Below are 19515 nucleotides of genomic sequence, written 5' to 3'. Positions count from 1 at the left end.
AGGAAGACATTGACTATGGTGTGGAGTGGACACCCCAAAGTGGACTTTTGACCTCATCTTTCATTTTGAATATAATGTACAATCATTGGCCTTCCTCTTAGGAAGACGAGAAGCCTCTCATAAACCTGGAGAAGGTAGCAGGAGCATCTCTCATTCCTAGCTGTGGAGATGTGATGCCAAAGTGACATGTAATTCAAAATATACTAGTATCAGTCAAGGTAAAAAGCTGGAGAAAAGCCCGTCTAGGTCTTCAAGGAAATCCGACCTGTTCAATCTGATTTGTGTATAATCTCCCAATAGGCCACATGAGACTCTAGAACCAAACCTACTCATGATAGTCTTTTGGGGCAAATTCAGGACCAGCTGTGCTATCTACTTGTAAGCAAGCTGTCACTTACATGAATATTAAATACTTGTGCTAATTCTTTTGTCTTTGTCTCGTTCCTTCCTTCCTTCCTTCCTTCCTTCCTTCCTTCCTTCCTTCCTTCCTTCCTTCCTTCCTTCCTCCCTCGCTTTTCTCTTTGTTTCATTCTCTCTCTTCCTTTCATGCTGGTTCTGGAGCATGACCTGAGTGATGGCATGCTGGTCTTTAGCTCTTTTGTTCAAAGCTGGTGCTCTATCACTTGACCCACACCTTCATGTCCAGGTTTTTGCTTTTCAATTGGAGACAAGAGTCTGAAAATTTTTTCTAACCACACTGACTTTGAATCATGATCTTAGATCTCAGTCTCCTGAGTAGCTAGGGTCACAGGTAGGGTTACACCCTACCTATTACTGATTTTTATTTCATATAAATAGAAGTTCATACACTTTCCTCACACAACCAGTGCCATTCTATTATCATCTGGGATGTGAGAACCCTAATTGAGAGACCAAGGATTTAGGGTAATGGTTTGCAAACTTTGGTTTGTAATTCTCTTACTGGCTTCTGAGTGAGGTCCTTGGATGATCTGTGCCTGGAATCCATAGGATGATCATGGCTGTTTGTAAGCAATACTCTGTTGCTCACAGAGGATCTGCCTCTGGGTGATCAAGAGCCTGGTCTGTAATTCTGCTTCTTTGTTGCTAGAAATGCTGAGAGTAAGCTTCTTGCACTGGGACTAAACCAGGACTGGTACTGGAAGGTAGGTGGGCAGGAAGTACCAATGTCTGCTCAAACTCTGACAACAAGCATCCTGGGGTAGCAGGTCCTTCAAAGAATGATGATAGCTAGGCGCCAATGGCTCGCACCTGCAATCTTAACTATGTAGGAGACTGAGATCTGAGGAGCTTTGTTTGAAACCAGCTTTGCAGAAAAGTCTATGAGATGCTATCCAATTAACCGAAAAAAGTCAGAAGTAAAGGTGTGGCTCAAATGGTAGAGCACCGGCCCTTGAGCAAAAAAGCTCATGGATAGTGCCCAAGCCCTGAGTTCAAGCTGTAGTACCTGCACACACACACACACATACACACAGGCATATACACAGGAACAGACACATAGAGGCTCATACACACAGTCACATATACACACAAGCACACAGACACACAGACATAAAAGATATAAAGACACACACACACACACACACACACACACACACACACACACACACACACACACAAGGACTGTTGATCTCTATTGCTCCTGAGAATCAACCACTCGAATCTTTAAAGCTATCCTCTATCTATGGACACCAGGGAAATCAGAAAAGTCCATTCCAAGTGACAATTATCCTTGGTCAACCTATAAACAGTCTAGAACAGATGCACATGATAATTATCTTTGTTTTTTTAATACTTGACAGTTCACAAAGGACTTCCATTAAATGTATGAGATTGATACTCCCACCTTTTTTTTGTTATTTTTTAAAAATCTGTTTCCAGTCCCTTTTGAATGTATTGGGATTTGCTTTAAAGCCAATTGTTTGATTTATTTTGATGACCATTTTCTATGGTTAGCTGAATGGAATGTATATTCTCTAGATATTTCTCTTTCAACACTCAAGATGCATATTTCCCCTGTGAGGCAACTGAGGTATCTCAGGTGTGTGACCATCGTAAGTCACACAGTTGATCTATCAGTAGCAAGTCCACTTCTGTAATATAGTCCTTTCTTACTCTACAGCTGCCTAAAAACCAGGAAGTCCACTTTTCACCAAACATAGATTTCTTTTTTAGCAAGTAGTACTCAGAGAAAACCTGGTAGTTTTTCTAGTAGAAACAGAAACCAATTGATGTACAATGTGATCCTTGTTGCTAGCAATTGCAAGATTTTCCCGGCTGTCATCCTGAAAACAATGATAAGGATATTATCCAAAGTAGCATATTTTCTCCAAGCAACTCAAAGCATTTCTATATTGTTTTCCAAATAGATTAGTCCCGCTTTGGCAATGATTCTTCTTCTGTGGCACCACATGGCTCTTCCTCTCCCCTTTGCTAGCTCTCTCAGGTTTTATTGCTTGTGATATCTGCTCACACTGTTCTTAGTCACCATGCTCTGCTTGCTGACCCTAGGAGGGGGACTTCCATCTGTACCAGCATCATCAGAGCTGCACAGAACAATCTTCACTATATGCTCTGGAGTTGGTATTTGAAGGGGGTGGTGGTGGTGGTGGTGGAAAGAAACCAGAACAAAGCAAGTAATAATAAGAGCTGGTAGAAGGAAAGGAAGAGATTTCTGTTCAATGTTGAATATAGATGAGAAGGTTCATTGTCACTGATTTATTGAAGCACCTGGAGCCAGTTTATTCTGAGTTGTTCTAATACAGTACATAGAGTCTGGTAAGAATGAATGTAGCTATATTCTGTGCATGCATGCATGTGTGTGTGTGTGTGTGTGTGTGTGCATGCATGCATGCATACACACAAAGTCAGGCAGAAGATATCAACATTTGCTGTCACATGATGGACACATGGCTGTTCAGGGTTGGTTTTTTACAGATTTTTTTGTGGGTTTGAAAAATGGAAAAAATAATTTTTAGGCAGAATCATAAAAGATATTTTTAAAAAGGCATTTGCTGATATAATCCAAGAATGGCTAATACTGTGTTTTGTTTTGTTTTGTTTTTGTCAGTCCCAAGGTCTGAACTGTGGGCCTGGGCGCTGTCCCTCAGCTCTTCAGCTCAAGGCTAGTGCTCTACCACTTGAGCCACAGTGCCACTTCCAGCTTTTTCTGTTTATGTGGTGCTGAGGAATCGAACCCAGGGCCTCATGCATGCAAGGCAAGCACGCTACCACTGAACCACCTTCCCAGCCCTAATACTGCTTTCTTAAATATAAAGCGCTCTTGCCAAAATCAAATAAATGAAAAGAACTTGATATAGGTCAAAGGACATCAGACTACTCACAAAAAACAAAAGTGGGAATAACCAGAAAATAAGTGAGAAGTGTGTGACATCATTAGTAACTAATAAAATACAACTGAAACACAAAAAGTAAAGAGAAACTCAAATTGAACAATATATTTTTTCTTTACAAATAAGCGAAACACTCCAGTGCTGATGAGAGATGGGTATACTATTATTTTTATTTTATTTTATTAACTTTTTTATTGTAAAGGTAATGTACAGAGGAGTTACAATTATGTAAGTCATGTTATGAGTACATTTCTTTTTTAAAAAACATTGTGCTTAACATCTGTGTCTGAATTTGATTCTGAGGCATCTCATTACCCCACTTCCCTTACTCCTCCTGTTCATATGCACACTTTCATCTGAAAAACAAGAGCAAGAGTGACCTTTATAAAGTGCCTGCCACTTGAAAGCAACGGCAGCCATTCTGTGCTTTTCCAAGGACAATTATATACCAGAATGACTCTAAAGCATGAAGAAGCCATTAGCCCTGCTCCACTGATCAAACATTTTTGCCTCCACTCCAAATTGTTTTGCCAGTTACTTTTGCAGGCTCTTTTAGACTTCAGGTGGATTATTCCCTCAAAGCAGTCTCTTGTCACTACTGTGGGCTTCCTAAAGAAGGAATCGGTTGTTTTAGAGCTTACTTAACACTTGTATTATTCAAAACTCAGGCTCAAGGTATGGCTTGTGGCATTTTTTTTTCTAATGTACTTTATTGTTGTTTTAGAGGTGATAAACTTTAGCTGGGTTACATTTACATAGATCAGGTAATAAATACATTTCCTTTTGCAAAATGGCATCTGTTCCCCCAACTCTCTCCCATTCCATCCATACCATCTCCACCCATGAGTTGCATAGTTTACCTTCATCAATGCCCAGTGCACTCCGCTGCTATACTTTTTCACCCTTTCCCCCCTGATTCTGTGCCCTCCCTCTGCCTTCCCACAGAGTGCATGTGAATATACCATATATAAGGTAAAGAATTCAGTCATCAGAAAAAGAAAAAAACAATTTAAGAAAAAGTCCTTTGTGGGCTGGGAAGGTGGCTCAGTGGTAGAGCGCTAGCCTTGCATGCATGAGGCCCTGGGTTCGATTCCTCAGCACCACATAAGCAAAAAGAAAAAGCCGGAAGTGGCGCTGTGGCTCAAGTGGTAGAGCGCTAGCCTTGAGCTGAAGAGCTGAGGGACAGCGCCCAGGCCCCGAGTTCAGGCCCCACGACCGGACAAAAAAAAAAAAAAGAAAAAGTCCTTTGTTTCCATATCTTTGCAGTTCATCTCAGTATGTATATTATTTTATATACATATGAAGATGTGCTTGGGTACTGCACTTTTGTGATTCTTTCCTATGACTCTCCTCTTTTGTTCTCACTGTATGCGAGTATCTAGAATTCTGTGTAATCTGTCATATCCCAGTGCGTTTTAGATCTAACTTCCCCATATCAAGGAGAACATGCACTATTTGTCTCTCTGATCTTGGCTTACCTCACTTAACATGATTTGTTCTAATTCCATCCATTTCTCTGCAAGTAACATCATTTTATCCTTTCTAATGACTGTGTAAAATTTTCACTGAATATAGGGGATCCACTCATCTATTGTGGGGTATCTGGGCTGTTTCCATATCTTGGCTATTGTAAATAGCGTGGCAATGAACATGGCTGTGCAGGTGTCCTTAATATCCTGGTTCATAATGCTCAGGGTAGATGCCTGGGAGTGGTGTGGCTGAGCCATAGGGAACATCAATGTTTAGTTTTTGGGGGAACCTCCAGACTGCTTTCTAGAGTGGTTTACTAGCTTACATTCCCACCAGCAGTGAAGTAGAGTTCCTTTTCCCCACACCTCTACCAGAATTTGTTGTTGTTCAAATTCAAAATGTTGGCCAATCTAACTGGGGTGAGATGGAATCTCATGGTTGTTTTGATTTGCATTTCCTTTATTGCCAGGGATGATGAGCATTTCCTCATGTGTTTCTTTGCATTCTTGCCTCTTCTTCTGAGAAGTCTCTTCTTATCTCCCTTGCCCATTTAGTAATTGGTGTATTAAGTTTGGAAGGGGTTAGTTTCTTGAGCTCTTTGTATATATTGGATATTAGGCCTTTGTCTGATGTATTGCTGGTAAAGATCTTTTCCCAATTGGTTGGCCGTCTTTCTAGTTTGTGTCCCAACTGTGTCTTTAGCTGTGCAGAAACTTTTTATTCGAATGTAGTCCTGGTAGTCAGCTCTCTCTCCTATCTGTTGGGCCCCTAGGACTCCATTCAGGAAGTTCCTGCCTATACCTATAAGTTCTAATATCTCTCCTACTCTGCTTTGCGGTAGTTTCAGGGTTTTGGGTCTGACGTTGAGGTCTTTGATCCACTTTGAATTGATGTTAGTGCATGGTAACAAGCAGGGATCCACTTTTAGTTTTCTGCATATGGCTTCCCAGCTTTCCCAATACTAATTGGTGAAGAAGCTGTTTTTTCCACTGTATGTTTTTGGCTCCTTTGTCAAATATCAGATGACTGTAACTATAGTGTTTTATTTCTGGGTCTTCTAATCTGTTCCTTTGATCTTCAGGTCTTTTTTTGTGTTAATACCAAGCTTTTTGTTGTTGTTGTTGTTGTTGTTACTGTGGCTATGGAGCAGAGTTTGAAATCTGGTATTGTGATGCCACCCATATTGCTTGTTTTTGTGGCTAGAATTGGTTTGGCTATTGTAGGTCTTTTGTTGTTCCATATGAATTTTTGGATTGTTTTCTCTCATTAAAGAACATCATTGGGATTTTGATGGGGATTGCATTGAATTTGTATATCAGTTTTGGTAGTATAGTAATTTTCACAATATTGTTTCTACCTATATATGAACATGGAAGCTCTTTAAGTTTCCTGGTGTCCTCTTTGATTTCTTTAGATTTTTATAGTTATCTTTTTTTTTTCTTTTTTTTTTTTTTTGGTCCAGTCGTGGGGCCTGAACTCTGGGCTTGGGCACTGTCCCTCAGCTCTTCAGCTCAAGACTAGCGTTCTACCACTTGAGCCACAGCGCCACTTCCAGCTTTTTTCCTTTTTGCTTATGTGGTGCTGAGGAATCAAACCCAGGGCCTCAGGCATGCAAGGCAAGCGCTCTACCACTGAGCCACCTTCCCAGCCCCAGATTTTTATAGTTTTCGCTATAGAGATCTTTTACATCTTTGGTTAGGTTAATTCCTAGAATTTTTTTTTTTGAGGCTATTGCAAATGGGGTTGTTTTCATGTTTTCCCTTTCTGCTGGCACACTGTTGGCATATAGAAAGAGTACTTATGTGGGTTAACTTTGTATACTGTTACTTTGCCAAATGGTTGATCAGTTCTAGGAATTTGGGGGTGGAGGGTTTTTTGGGGGGTCCTTAGGTATACCATCAAGTCATCTGCAAATAGGGATAATTTAATTTCTTATTTCCCTATGTTATTCCCTATAATGTCCTTTTCCTGACTTATTGCTCTGGTAGAGAATTCCAGAACTATACTAAAGAGGAGTGGAGAGAGTGGGCATCCTTGCCTTGTTCCTGATTTTAGGGGAATAGTTTTAGTGTGATATTGGCTGTTGGTCCTTCATATGTAGTCTTTATTATTTTAAGGACTAGTCCTTCTATTCCTAGGTTCTACAAAGCTTTTAACATGAATGGACATTGTATTTTGTTGAAGGCTTTTACTGTGTCTTTTGAGATGATCATATGGTACTTGTCCTTGGCTCTGTTGAATTACATTTATTGATTTGCCGATATTGAACCAGCCTTGCATGTATGGGTTGAAGCTTACTTGGTCATATTTTGTGATTTTTTTTTTTTGTTTCTGAATTCTGTTGGCTAATATTTTATCGAGGATCTTTGCATCTACGTTTATCAGAGAAATTGGTCTGTAGTTCTTTTTGTTGGATCCTTACCTGATTTTGGGATAACTGTTTTATTGGCTTCATAGAATGAGTTTGGAATTGCTCCCTGTGTTTCTATTTCACAGAACAGCTTAGGGAGTATTGGTATTAGTTCATCTTTAAAAGTCTTATAGAATTCAGCAGTGAATCCATCCAGGCCTGGACTTTTCCTTGTTAGAAGACCTTTTTTGGCGGGTGGTGGTGGGGGGGGGGGGTTGGGTCCAGTTGTGGGGCCTGAACTCTGGGCCTGGGCGCTGTCCCTCAGCTCTTCAGCTCAAGGCTAGCGCTCTACCACTTGAGCCACAGCGCCACTTCCGGCTTTTTTCATTTTGCTTATGTGGTGCTGAGGAATCGAACCCAGGGCCTCGATCATGCAAGGCAAGCACTCTACCACTGAGCCATCTTCCCAACCCCTAGAAGACTTTTTGGTTATTTCTTTTACCTGGTTGTATGTTATTGTCTTGTTTAGCTAGTTTCTTGGTTCAGTTTAGGAAGTTTTTACATTTCTAAAAATTTGTCCATTTCTGATAGTTTTTCCTTCTTTTGTAAGTATAGATTTTGAAAATAGTCCTTTATACTCATTTGGATTTCTTAGTTGTTTTAATGTAATGTTGCTTGTGGCCTCTCTGATCTTATAGATTTTAATCCCTCTCTTCTTTTTTTTAATTAATTTCACAAATGGTCTGTCAATCTTGTTAATGTTTTTAAAAAACAAAACAGCTTTTGTTTCATTGATTCTTTTTTTTTTTTGCCAGTCCTGGGGCTTGGACTCAGGGCCTGGGCACTGTCCTTAAGGTTCTTTTGTTCAAAGCTAGTATTCTACTACTTGAGCCACAGCACACTTTCCAGCTTTTTTCTGTTTATCTGGTACTGAGGAATTGAGCCCCAGGGCTTTATGCATATTAGACAAACATTCTACCACTAAGCCACATTCCCACCCCTGTTTATTGATTTTATGTATAGTTGTTTTTATAGTTTCTATTTTTTTTATTTCTGCCCTAATCTTTGCTATCTTTTTCCATATAGTAGTCTCAGATTTGATTTTTTTTTTCTTGTTTCTCTAGTTATTTTAATTGCATCATGAGTTATTTGCTTGAGTTGTTTCTGTTTTATGTGTGTACTCTGGGCTATGAACTTTCCTCTCAGCACTGCTTTTGCTATATCTCAGAGGTTCTGTTGTGGTATGTTTTCATTCTTATTGAATTGTAAGAACTTTCTAATTTTTTCCATGGCCCAGGTATTATTATTCAGTAGTGTGTTATCAAAAGCCCACGTTTGAGTGCTTTCTCCACTCAAGTTTTGTAAAGAATTCTTTTTTTTGGGGGGGGGCATCCAGTTGTGGGGCCTGAACTCTGGGCCTGGGCGCTGTCCCTCAGCTCTTCAGCTAAAGACTAGCACTCTACCACTTGAGCCACAGCGCCACTTCTGGCTTTTTTTTTTCTGCTTATGTGGTGCTGAGGAATCGAACCCAGGGCCTCAAGCATGCAAGGCAAGCCCTCTGCCACTGAGCCACCTTCCCAGCCTCTTCATTCAAGTTTTGTTGTTGAGAACTAGTTTGATTTCACTGTGGTCAGATAGAATGCAAGGAATTATGCCAATCCTCCAGTATTTGCTTAGGTTCTTTGTGTGTACTATGATATGATCTATTTTGGACAATGTTCTATGGGCTGCTGAGAAGAATGTGAATTGGGTCATTGCTGAGTGGAATACCCTGTAGATGTCTGTTAAAGTCCATGTGGGTTATGGTGTCATTTAGTTCAGAAGCGTTTTTTGTAAGCCAGGTGTTAAAACTCCCACTATTATTGTGTTTTTATCTATCTTGCTCTATAAGTCCAAAAGTATTTGTTGCATGTATTTAGGTCCTCCATTATTTGTGAGTTCCTCTCTATGGATCATTCCCTTTATTAAAATGTAATGACTTTTCTTGTCTCTTTGTTTTAACTTTAATGAAAAGTCTATTTTATCAGATATCAATATGGCTAATCCTGCCTTCTTGCAGTGTGCATTTGCATGGAAGATCTTTTTCCATCCCTTCACTAAGGGTTTGTTTTTATCTTTGATTATGAGATGAGTCTCTTGGAGGCAATAAGTGGATGGATCTATTTTTTTCTTTTTGGTTGGTCGTGGGGCTTGAACTCTGGACCTGGGCACTGCCACTCAGCTGTTCAGCTCAAGGCTAGCACTCTATCTCTTAAGCCACAGCACCACTTCCTGGATCTAATTTTTTGATCCAATATTTTTCTTTTTCTTTTGACTGGGGAATTGAGTCCATTAATATTTAGGGTTATTATAGAGAGAAATGTCATGTTTCCTGCCATTTTTTGATTTTCTGTATTTTGCTTTCCTCTTCCTGTGCTTTCTAAATTGGTCTTCTAGTGATTTTTGTCTGATGTGTTTCCTTAATTTTGATTGTTTTCTTCAGATTGTTTACCTCCTGTTAGTATTCTTTGTAATTCTAGTTTTGTGTTCATGAATTCCTTTAAGTTTGTTTTTCATGGAAAGTTTCAGTTTCACCATCAAATGTAATGATAGCTTTGCTGGGTACACCAGTGTGATTGGCAGTTGCTGATCTTCAGGGCTTGGATTATACCATTCCAGGCTCTTCTTGCATTGAGAGTTTATGTAACGAGATCTAATTTTCTTCTCATTGTAATACAGCTGCTTCTTTGATTTTGCAGCATTTAAGATCAATTTCTTGCTATTCAAGTCTAATGTTTTTATTATGATGTGTTAGAAGTGTTTCTTCTTGGATCCTGTCTACTAGGGGTTCTATATGCCTCTGTTAGGTGAGTGAGATTTTCTCTCTTAAGATTGGGGAAATTCTCTGTTAATTTTACTGACTAGGTGTTTGATGCCTTTCATATTGAATTCTTTCTCCTTGTCGATCCCAATTATGTGTAAATTTGATTTCTTACCTAAGTCTGCCAATTCTTGGATTTCCCCTGGGTAGGCTGAATGTTTTTCTATACCTTTCTTTGACTTTTTGTTTAAGCTCCTCTGTTTTATCCTCAACTCCTGATACTCTGTTTTTTATTTCACTTATTCTGTTACCTATAGATTCCACTGTGGTTTGCATTGTGGAAATTGAACCATTTATGCTTCCAAGATCATTTCTTATAGTGTTATTTTTGTCTTTTAATGAGGTGTATAGCATTTCTATTTTTATTTCCATATGTTTTTGGTAATCCTGAATTTTCTTTGTCATTTCTTCTTTGTACTCTTGAAATTGTTTTTGCATCTCCTCTTTTATTTCATTGGACAATTCTGTCATCATTTATTTATTTATTTTGGGTCTAGTCGTGGGGCCTGAACTCTGGGCCTGGACGCTGTCCCTCAGCTCTTCAGCTCAAGGCTAGTGCTCTACCACTTGAGCCACAGCGCCACTTCCAGCTTTTTTCCTTTTTGCTTATGTGGTGCTGAGGAATCGAACCCAGGGCCTCAGGCATGCAAGGCAAGCACTCTACCACTGAGCCACCTCCCCAGCCCCTGTCATCATTTCTTTAATGATTCTTTTGTCCTTCATCTCTTCTTCTATCTCACTGGCATCCTTTCCTGGATTATTGTTGGCTTTTGGGTTTGATATGTTGTCTTAACTATTCATGAATCTTGTAATCTTTCATTGTGCTTTACACATTTGGGTCAGGGATTGTCAGGGCCATGGCCTGAACTTGGCTGGATATCATCTGACAGGTGGCAGCCCTTGTTTGGCCTGGATGAGTTCACACCAGGTGGTCTAGCCCACACTGGGTCCCCGGGCCAGAAAGAGCTTGTGTGTGCAGTTGGTCCCAGGCTAGCTGAAAGGAACTCAGGTCTTATGTACAGCTGGGGCTGGGAAGGATGACTTCAGGTCTCCAGGATAGGTGTGTACTTAGAAGTAGTGGGCTCCCATGGGTGCAAAAGCTTGTTTGTGCTTTGGCCTGGAGTTGGTTCTTGTCTCTTAGGTGGCCAGAGCTTGGCCTCTGGCTTGAGTGCATGTATGTTTGCAGCTCAGGATGAGGAATGCTTTGTTGGCAGCTAGGCACTTCGACCTGCTTGCTGTGGAGGGGTGCGGAGACTAACTTTAGGCCTCTGGCTGGGCACATGCTTCAGAAGGGGTGGCCGCTCACAGTTGCATGGGCTTTTGTCTGTGTTGTTTTCAAACAGGTCTAGTTTCCCTGCTGATAACCAGAGCTGTGACAGATGCAGGGTACTAGCACCCACCCAGTATGAGTCCCAGTGGCCTTCTCCTGGAAGCCAACAGGTGGAGAGGGAGGCCTGAAGAAGGGCTCTCTCCTCTTGGTCCTCTTCAAGTGTGGTGCCCCTTCTTGGGCAGGAGGGAGGGGTCCAGGTCAAGCTCTTTGTCACCACCAGTGCTGCTTTCCTGTGGAGGGTTGGGATCCCCAGCATAGTACTTACTGATCCTGGAATTGGTTGTAGGCTAACTGGTGATGCTGTGATAAATCTCTGTGTCTAAATGCTGCTTCTTGCTACATTGGTTATGTGCTGACCAGTAGTGCTATGGGAACTCTCCAGGTCTGGTTGTCGGGGTGTCTTACCAGTAGTCTCTGCATTTTTCTGCACTAACTGGGTCTGGTACTATGGGAGTTTTCAGCATCTGGATGTTGGAACCTGTCCTAGAATGCCAAGCAGCCACAGGGTGCTTTTGCAACTGCTGGCATGGGATGGAGGAATTAGGGAGGGCTCTTTGTGATTTTCCATCCTTATGTGTAGAGATTATGATTTTTTTGTTTTTTTTTCTGTTCCTGTGATTTATACATTTGTTGTTGTTGATCTCTTGGGGGAGAAGTGTGTGTTAGGATCCTAAATCTCTGTTTGGTTAGAGAGAGCTAGGGTTATTCCCTATTGATTCACGGCCATCTTCTTCTGGGTTGGAGTATATTCCTTTTGGACAGTGTCACCCCCCCTCCATGGGTATACTTTTATACTACTGGTAAAAGTATAAGTTGTGTGTGTGTATGTGTGTGTGTGTGAGCATGCACATGCATGCATCCTGGTACTAGGGCTTGAACTCAGGGCTTCACACCTTGTTTGACTTTTTCACTCAAAGCTACAACTTGAGCCACGCCCCCAACCTCTGGCTTTTGGCTGGTTAATTGGAGATAGAACATTGGCTTCAAACCTCAGTACTCAAATTGTAGCCTCTGGATTACATGCATTTTCTCTCTTGGCAAAGAACTTTTGTATTTTCTTCAGACGGGTTTCTGACAACAACTTCCCTTCGTTTCTGTTTGTCTCAGGATGTTCTTATTTCCCCCTTTGTTTTTTAAGGATAATTTTTCTGAATGTAGATTATAGGTTGACAAGTGTTTTCTTTCCACGTCTTGAAGATTTCAATCTATTCTCTTGGTTGCATGGTTTTCAAAAAGAATCCTCACTTAATTTTCATCTATGTTCTTCAATTGTAGTACTGTATTTTTAAAAATTAGTTTCTTGATAGCATTTCTTTTTCTTTAGTTTTCCATAGGTTGAATATGATATGCCTAGGTATAATTTTTTTGTGTGTTTTTCCTGATTGGTTTTTTGAACTTTCTGTGGTTCTATTTGTCTCATTTTTAGAAAACTCTCAGCCTTTATTCCTTAAATACTTTGCTGCTCTTTGTGCTTGTCCTCTTTTTCCTGGTATTCTCAGTATGTGTATGTTACTCCTTTTGTAGTTTCTCAGGGGTCTCACATATTCTGCTCTGTTTTGTTTGTTCTTTTGCTTTTTTTGCATTTCAGTTGTGGGAGTTTTGGCTTTGACATTTCTTGTTTTTTGTTTTTTTTGGTTAGTTGTGGGCCCTGAACTCTGGGACTGGACGCTGTCCCTGCGCTCTTCAGCTCAAGGTTGGCACTCTACCACTTGAGCCACAGTGCCACTTCTGGCTTTTTCTGCTTATGTGGTGCTGAGGCATCGAACCCAGGGCCTCATGCATGCAAGGCAAGCACTCTACCACTGAGCCACCTTCCCAGCCCTGGCTTTGACATTTCTTTAAGCTCATGGATTCTTCTACTGGCCTTGCCTGGTAAATTGATAAACACTCTGCTTTTCTTACAAGGCTTTCCATTTCTAGTAATTCCTTTTATTCTTTCTTACATTGTAAGCATATATACTTCCATTACCAATCTATTATTGTATATTGTCTATTTTTTCCCAGTTAGGGACCTCGGCATAGTGATCATGGCCATTTTAATTTCCTTATCTGGTAATTTTGAAGTACATCTGGTTCTGATGCTTTCTTTGTTACTTGAGACTGTTTCTTCTTGCCTTTTACTATATCTCATTTATTTTTTTAACATGAAATCTTGAACTAAGATAACTAGATCAATACTGTGGAGGTTCATGTTTTCTGACTAAAATTTAGGCAATGTTTATTATTTACTATAATTATAGAGCTCCAAATCTTCAATTTTCCTCAGTGTCTTTGATTTTGTCTTCTCTGTGGTCTTTGGGCTCCTCTAGAAATTCTTTATTAAATGGAGCCCGAACCTGCAGTTCTTTCCATTGTAATCCTCTATTACACTGGGGCTGTGTGGATGTGGTGGTGTAAGGTGTTTGTATGAGGAAAAGTGTCTACTTTCCCATGATTACATCCCATCTTTGTGAATCTTTGTCCCTACATAGTCACCTCTATAACTTTTTCACAGCATCTCTCTCATCCTTCATTCTAGCTTAAGTGAGAAGAGGGACTGAGGTTAATAAATTTCCATTCCCAGGATTAGATTAGACTTTGATAAAAATACTTTTCATTGATAGCTGACCTTCATTATAGGAAACTGAACAAAGATACTCTCTGGAGTATTTAACAAATAATTACTTCTTATTTCTCCTCCTAGAAGCAAGAGAGAAGATTTTTTTTCTTTCTGATCTTCATAGAGAACATAGTAGGGCTCCTGGCCTAAGATTTGCCCCTTCACAGGTTTTAGCTCACAAGCTTGTCTGCACCTAGCATTTTATCATTCAGACATTAATATATCTTGCCAAGACTGGACCCAGAAGCAGCTTCTGCTTTTCGGCTTCTGTCTCATTGAGCTGTGATTCTTTTTTTTTTTTTTGAAGATCAATTGGTTTTGTTTTAACATTTGCAGACACAATGCATCTTGATCTGAGTCACCTCTCCTGTAATTCTCTGTGTCCTACCCTCATTCAGTTTTCAGGGCAACATTTTGCCCTGTGACCTTGATTCTCTGGTGGGAATCAGAGAGATGTTCTTTTTTTGTGTAGGCATTTTTATTTAAGGAAATAATTTACCTTGATAAATACAAGAGATGTTTATGTATTCTCAAATTTGTAAGTAGCTAAAATAAGCATCCATTATTTTTTATTCAACAATATAATGTTACCAAAATTTAAAAATAAGTAGCTGCCGCACAATCTAGCTCTGTAGAGAGATGTTCTTCTTTTTTTTTTTTTGGGGGGGGGGGGGTCCGGTCGTGGGGCCTGAACTCTGGGCCTGGGCGCTGTCCCTCAGCTCTTCAGCTCAAGGCTAGCACTCTACCACTTGAGCCACAGTGCCACTTCCGGCTTTTTTTCTTTTTGCTTATGTGGTGCTGAGGAATCGAACCCAGGCCCTCAGGCATGCAAGGCAAGCGCTCTACCACTGAGCCACCTTCCCAGCCCGAGAGATGTTCTTTTAGTTTGTTTTTATTATTTTATTATTATTATTATCATTATAATTATTATTACAGGAGTGTCAACATTTAAGCTCATGATATTGTTAGGTAAAATCTCAGATGTGAATCCAGTCATGAGGAAACAGAAGCCACCTTTGGGGAGGTCGAATTGCAAGTCTTTATTGGAAGGTCAAGGTCTACATAGTAGATTATTTTCTCAAAGACCAGCAACCCAGAACAGAGTTTACACAAAGCTTTTAAAAGCAAAAACCACATGCATGGGCAAGAGGCACTCAAGCCCAACAAAAGCAGAGCTTATATGGACAGACTCAGGTAAAATCTCAGGTAGCAGCAGCAGAACTTTTCCATCTAGGGATTATACTGCCTCAACCTTCCATATAGGGGAAATCTTAGAGGCTACTCAGAGGTGGGTGATTTAAGCCTTTTAGGGTGGTTATCAAGGCAGAATCACAGCATTCTCTATGGGAAGCTTTCCTAAGGTTATAACATCTGCATTTCTCTGAAGCAGAATTCTCCTAGCTCACCTTGAGGTAGGTATCTGCAATTCAGTGAAGGGCCTCTTTCACTTCCAGGCTTTTCAGTACTGGGTGGAAAGTTCCCTCCACCCAGCAAGAGGCATCAGGATGGCTGTAAGAAGTTACTTAGACTCAGCCTCCTCACTTCAGTTGCATGTTGGGATAAACCAGAAGTGTACAAATTTCTTTTTAATTATGATTTTACAAGCTGGGAACTAGTGGCTCATGCCTGTAATCTTAGCATCCTCAGATCTGAAGATGCCACTTCGAATCCAGCCCAGGCTCATGGTCTGAAACTAGCCCAGGAAGACAAAACCAAGAGACTTTTTCTCCAATTAACCAGCAAAAAAATCAAAGTGGAGCTATTAACTAGTGGTAGAGTGCCATACTGATGCTAAAAAGTTAAATGAGAGTGTGAGGCCCTCAGTTTTAAGTCCCAGTTCTGACACACACACACACACACACACACGCACACGCGCACACACACACATACAAAAATAATGATTTTGCCAAGGTTGGTACCATAGTAGAATCGAGGTATTGAGTCATAGTGGTGGCTGAATTTGATTTATCTTAATATGTTGGCTATGTTAAAGAAAATGAACCCATTTTTAAGTTAAAACTTCTAGGATGTGACACAATGCACATACACTTATTTTTGTAAACTCACTTTGTTTTTACATTTCTCTCCCATGGAACTGTTCAGTACTTGGTAGGTGAAATCTTTCATAATCTTTGATCTTTAAATCTTTATTATTAAAATAGTAAAATGTAAACAATAAAAATATTGCATTCTTAGGGGCCACCTTTTGAAACATATATGCATATATGTAAAAATGTCTGTATTGTAGCAAAAATGTAAAAAATATAAGTATTATATTCTTAGGGTCCAGTGTGTGTGTGTGTGTGTGTGTGTGTGTGTGTGTGTGTGTGTGTGTGTGTGTATCACTTGAGCCATAGCATCACTTTGGGCTTTTTAGTGGCTAGTTGGAAATAAGTCTCACAGATTTCTCTGCCTTGGCTGGCTTTGAACTGAAATTGCAGCTTCCTGAATAGCTAGGATTACAGTGTGAGCTGCCATACTTGCCTTGAATATATTTAATATTGGTTATCCTGTAATTTGATTTTATTAAACAAAACACAACACTATAGGTTTTCTTCTACCAAGAAAGACTTACTGGTCTCTCAATATTATATTATAATCTATACTGAGCCAGAGATAAAACTTTTCATTTATATTATTATGGTCTTTATCAGGCTTGGAAGTTCTTCCACTTCATTCCACAAGTACAGTTTTACCATGGTTAAAAATGCTAAAGATTGTTCTCACTTATTTTAATCACCAACAGAATATTTCCTGGAGAATGTCATTTTCACTGGGGAGCATTGTTTCAAAAATCACAAATTGAGAAGCTTTTTAGATAACAAATTTGATTTTAATTTCTCTTGTTTTATTTAGTTTGGTTCCAAATGTTCTCGACCAGAAATCATTTACTTTCCCTCTGGAATCTGGGAGTAAACTTTGGCGACCCCATGCCTGGCACACTAACAGGCTATTGCCACATATCCCTCCAAAATCAAAGGTAGGAGCCCATGGAGACAGAAGGAAGTTGATGATTATGAGGTGCAGGAGGAGGGGAGACCAGGGAGTTGGCTTCCAGTTGGTATGAAGTTTCTTTTGGGAGATAATGAACATGTTCCAGAATTGCATTGTAGAAATGTTTACACAACTCTATGGATATCCTGCATACCTCCTCATTGTATATTTCAAAAAGATTAAATTTATAATTGTATCTCGATACAATTATAAAAACACTTTTTTTGGGGAGGAGGGTTCCGGTTGTGGGACCTGAACTCTGGGCCTGGGCGCTGTCCCTCAGCTCTTCAGCTCAAGGCTAGCGCTCCACCACTTGAGCCACAGCACCACTTCCGGCTTCTTTTTGCTTATGTGGTGCTGAGGAATCGAACCCAGGGCCTCAGGCATGCAAGGCAAGCGCTCTACCACTGAGCCAACTTCCCAGCCCCTTATAAAAACATTTTTAAAGAGTCCAAGTCGGGTGTTGGCTTTGTGTTCAAAATTGGAAAATAGGATGAATATATAGATCTGATCCTACAATTTATTACTGTTATTTCAGATCTATTCATGGTATAGTTTCTACAGAGAGAGAGAACTTTCAAAAGCGAAACAAATAAAAATATAAAACATTTAACTTTGTGAACAGAGAAACGGCTTTCTGACTTTGCATCCATTGGGTATTCTGACAACTTGCTTCCTGTCCTTCCTTGTCTTAGCTTAACCATTCTTAACAGAAGACCATGGGCTACCCAGACAAGACAACAGAAACCTATTTCTCAGAGTTCTAGAGGCTACAATTCCAAGATCAAGATGCTGACAAGATCTGGTATCCCCTGAAAGCACACATTCTAGTTTGGCTCTAATCCCAGTCATGAGAGCTCCACCCTCACAACCAAGTCACCTCCCAAAGGCCCTGTCCTGATGCTACCACACTGGGATTTAAGATTCCAACATTTCAGCAAGCTGTGGTGGTTACCCATCTGCAATCCCAGCCCTTGGGAGGCTGAGTCAGGAGGATCTCAAGAATGTATTTTGGTGAGGGCAGAGTATGAACACAAACATTCAGTTCATATAATTCCCTAACTCCTCCCAAAGTAATTCACTTATTTTGGGTACCAGATATTGTTGTCAGTGCTTTGGAAATCTCAACTAGTTTAACCTTGAGAATAATCTTAGGAGATATTATTATTAATGTCTTCAATTCAGCCCACTTTTAAGAAGAAAAGAGGATACTACTAATAATTATTTCCTTTAGAACCACAGAAACTTAACTTCCCGTAGCTACCAAAACTTTCATTCATTTACAAGTTATTCAATTATTCAGCAAATCAAATTACCTACTGGCCTCCAGCACTGTCCTAAGCATTAGAAAACTTATTCTCAGAATATCTTGAGGGAGACAGACAAACAGATGATTTCTTGGGTCATCAGAGACCGAGAGAAGCAGTCCACTTGTGATTAAAGGCCACAAGGTCTTAATTAATTTGGAGACTACAAGAGAGCAAGAGGATCCGTGATTACCCAGTGATTCAACCTAGGCCCTGAGTGATTGTGACACCATTCTCTGAGATGGGGATACAGGAGAAGGAGATGTAACAGTTCAGTGTTGGGTCTGAGGTAGCTGTGGAGCCTCCAAGAAATGACAAGTGGTAGCTGTGTGTACCCATAGACTGTGTGAGGATCAGAAGAAATTGTCTGAGAATGACTCTACATTTTTCTGGGGTGACATTTAGGGACTCAAGGCAGAGAACATAAGAACCCTCAAAGAGCGAGAGAGAAAGAGAGAGAGAGAGAGAGAGAGAGAGAGGCAGACCAAATTGAAGTGGCTAAATTGCTGCCTTGGAATCTTCACAAATTATAGTCAAACTCAGTTAATAAAAGGTTTTAGGTTAAAAGTGCATTAAATGAGCCAGCTTCCAGTGACTTACACCTGAAGACTAGCCACTCAGAGGGCTGAGCTCCAGAAGAACAAAATTTGAAATCAGCCTCCTAAAGGACCAGCAAAAATCAGGGCTGGAGGAAGGTTCAGGTAGTAGAGCATGAGCACCAGCCATGATCAAGAGAGCTGAGTGAGGGGATGAGGCACTGAGTTCAAGCCACAGTGTTGGCAAAATATTTTAAATGCAATGTATGCAAGATATTTCATATCACAAAATTTGAGTCTGAACTTTGATGCTTCTTACAATTCACTTGTGCCTGTTTGACCTTATTCCAGGCATCATCTAGCAAACCCTACTACAACTCTGATATGTGAGGTTCAAGTTTTTGGTCTCTTGATTTCTAAAAGAATTCTGTGACAGGGCTGGGAAGGTGGCTCAGTGGTAGAGCGCTTGCCTTGCATGCATAAGGCCCTGGGTTCGATTCCTCAGCACCACATAAGCCGAAAAAAAAAAAAGCTGGAAGTGGCACTGTGGCTCAAGTGGTAGAGCATTATCCTTGAGCTGAAGAGCTGAGGGACAGTGCCCAGGCCCAGAGTTCAGGCTCTCTACCGGACCCAAAAAAAAAAAAAAAATACACAAAAGAATTCTGTGACAGAAGGAAATAAATAATGGTGTTTCTTTTCATTGCCTTAATTGGTTGAGCTCATAATTTCATATTTTC

The 19515-nt window shown here is 40.3% G+C and overlaps 1 protein-coding gene across 1 annotated transcript in view; it reads left to right on the top strand.

Annotated features, from left to right (window-relative positions):
- Iqch (IQ motif containing H) overlaps nt 1–19515 on the top strand; it is a 219227-nt gene that overhangs the window by 7872 nt on the left and 191840 nt on the right. Inside the window, exon 2 of the mRNA XM_042687745.1 lies at nt 16798–16921. Coding sequence (XP_042543679.1) covers nt 16798–16921 — 124 coding nt within the window. The remainder of the gene's footprint in view (nt 1–16797; nt 16922–19515) is intronic.

Source organism: Dipodomys spectabilis, unplaced genomic scaffold, assembly GCF_019054845.1.
Source record: "Dipodomys spectabilis isolate Male_0828 unplaced genomic scaffold, ASM1905484v1 ptg000108l, whole genome shotgun sequence".
NCBI lineage: Eukaryota > Metazoa > Chordata > Mammalia > Rodentia > Heteromyidae > Dipodomys > Dipodomys spectabilis.
This window is presented reverse-complemented; position numbering and strand designations above follow the sequence as displayed.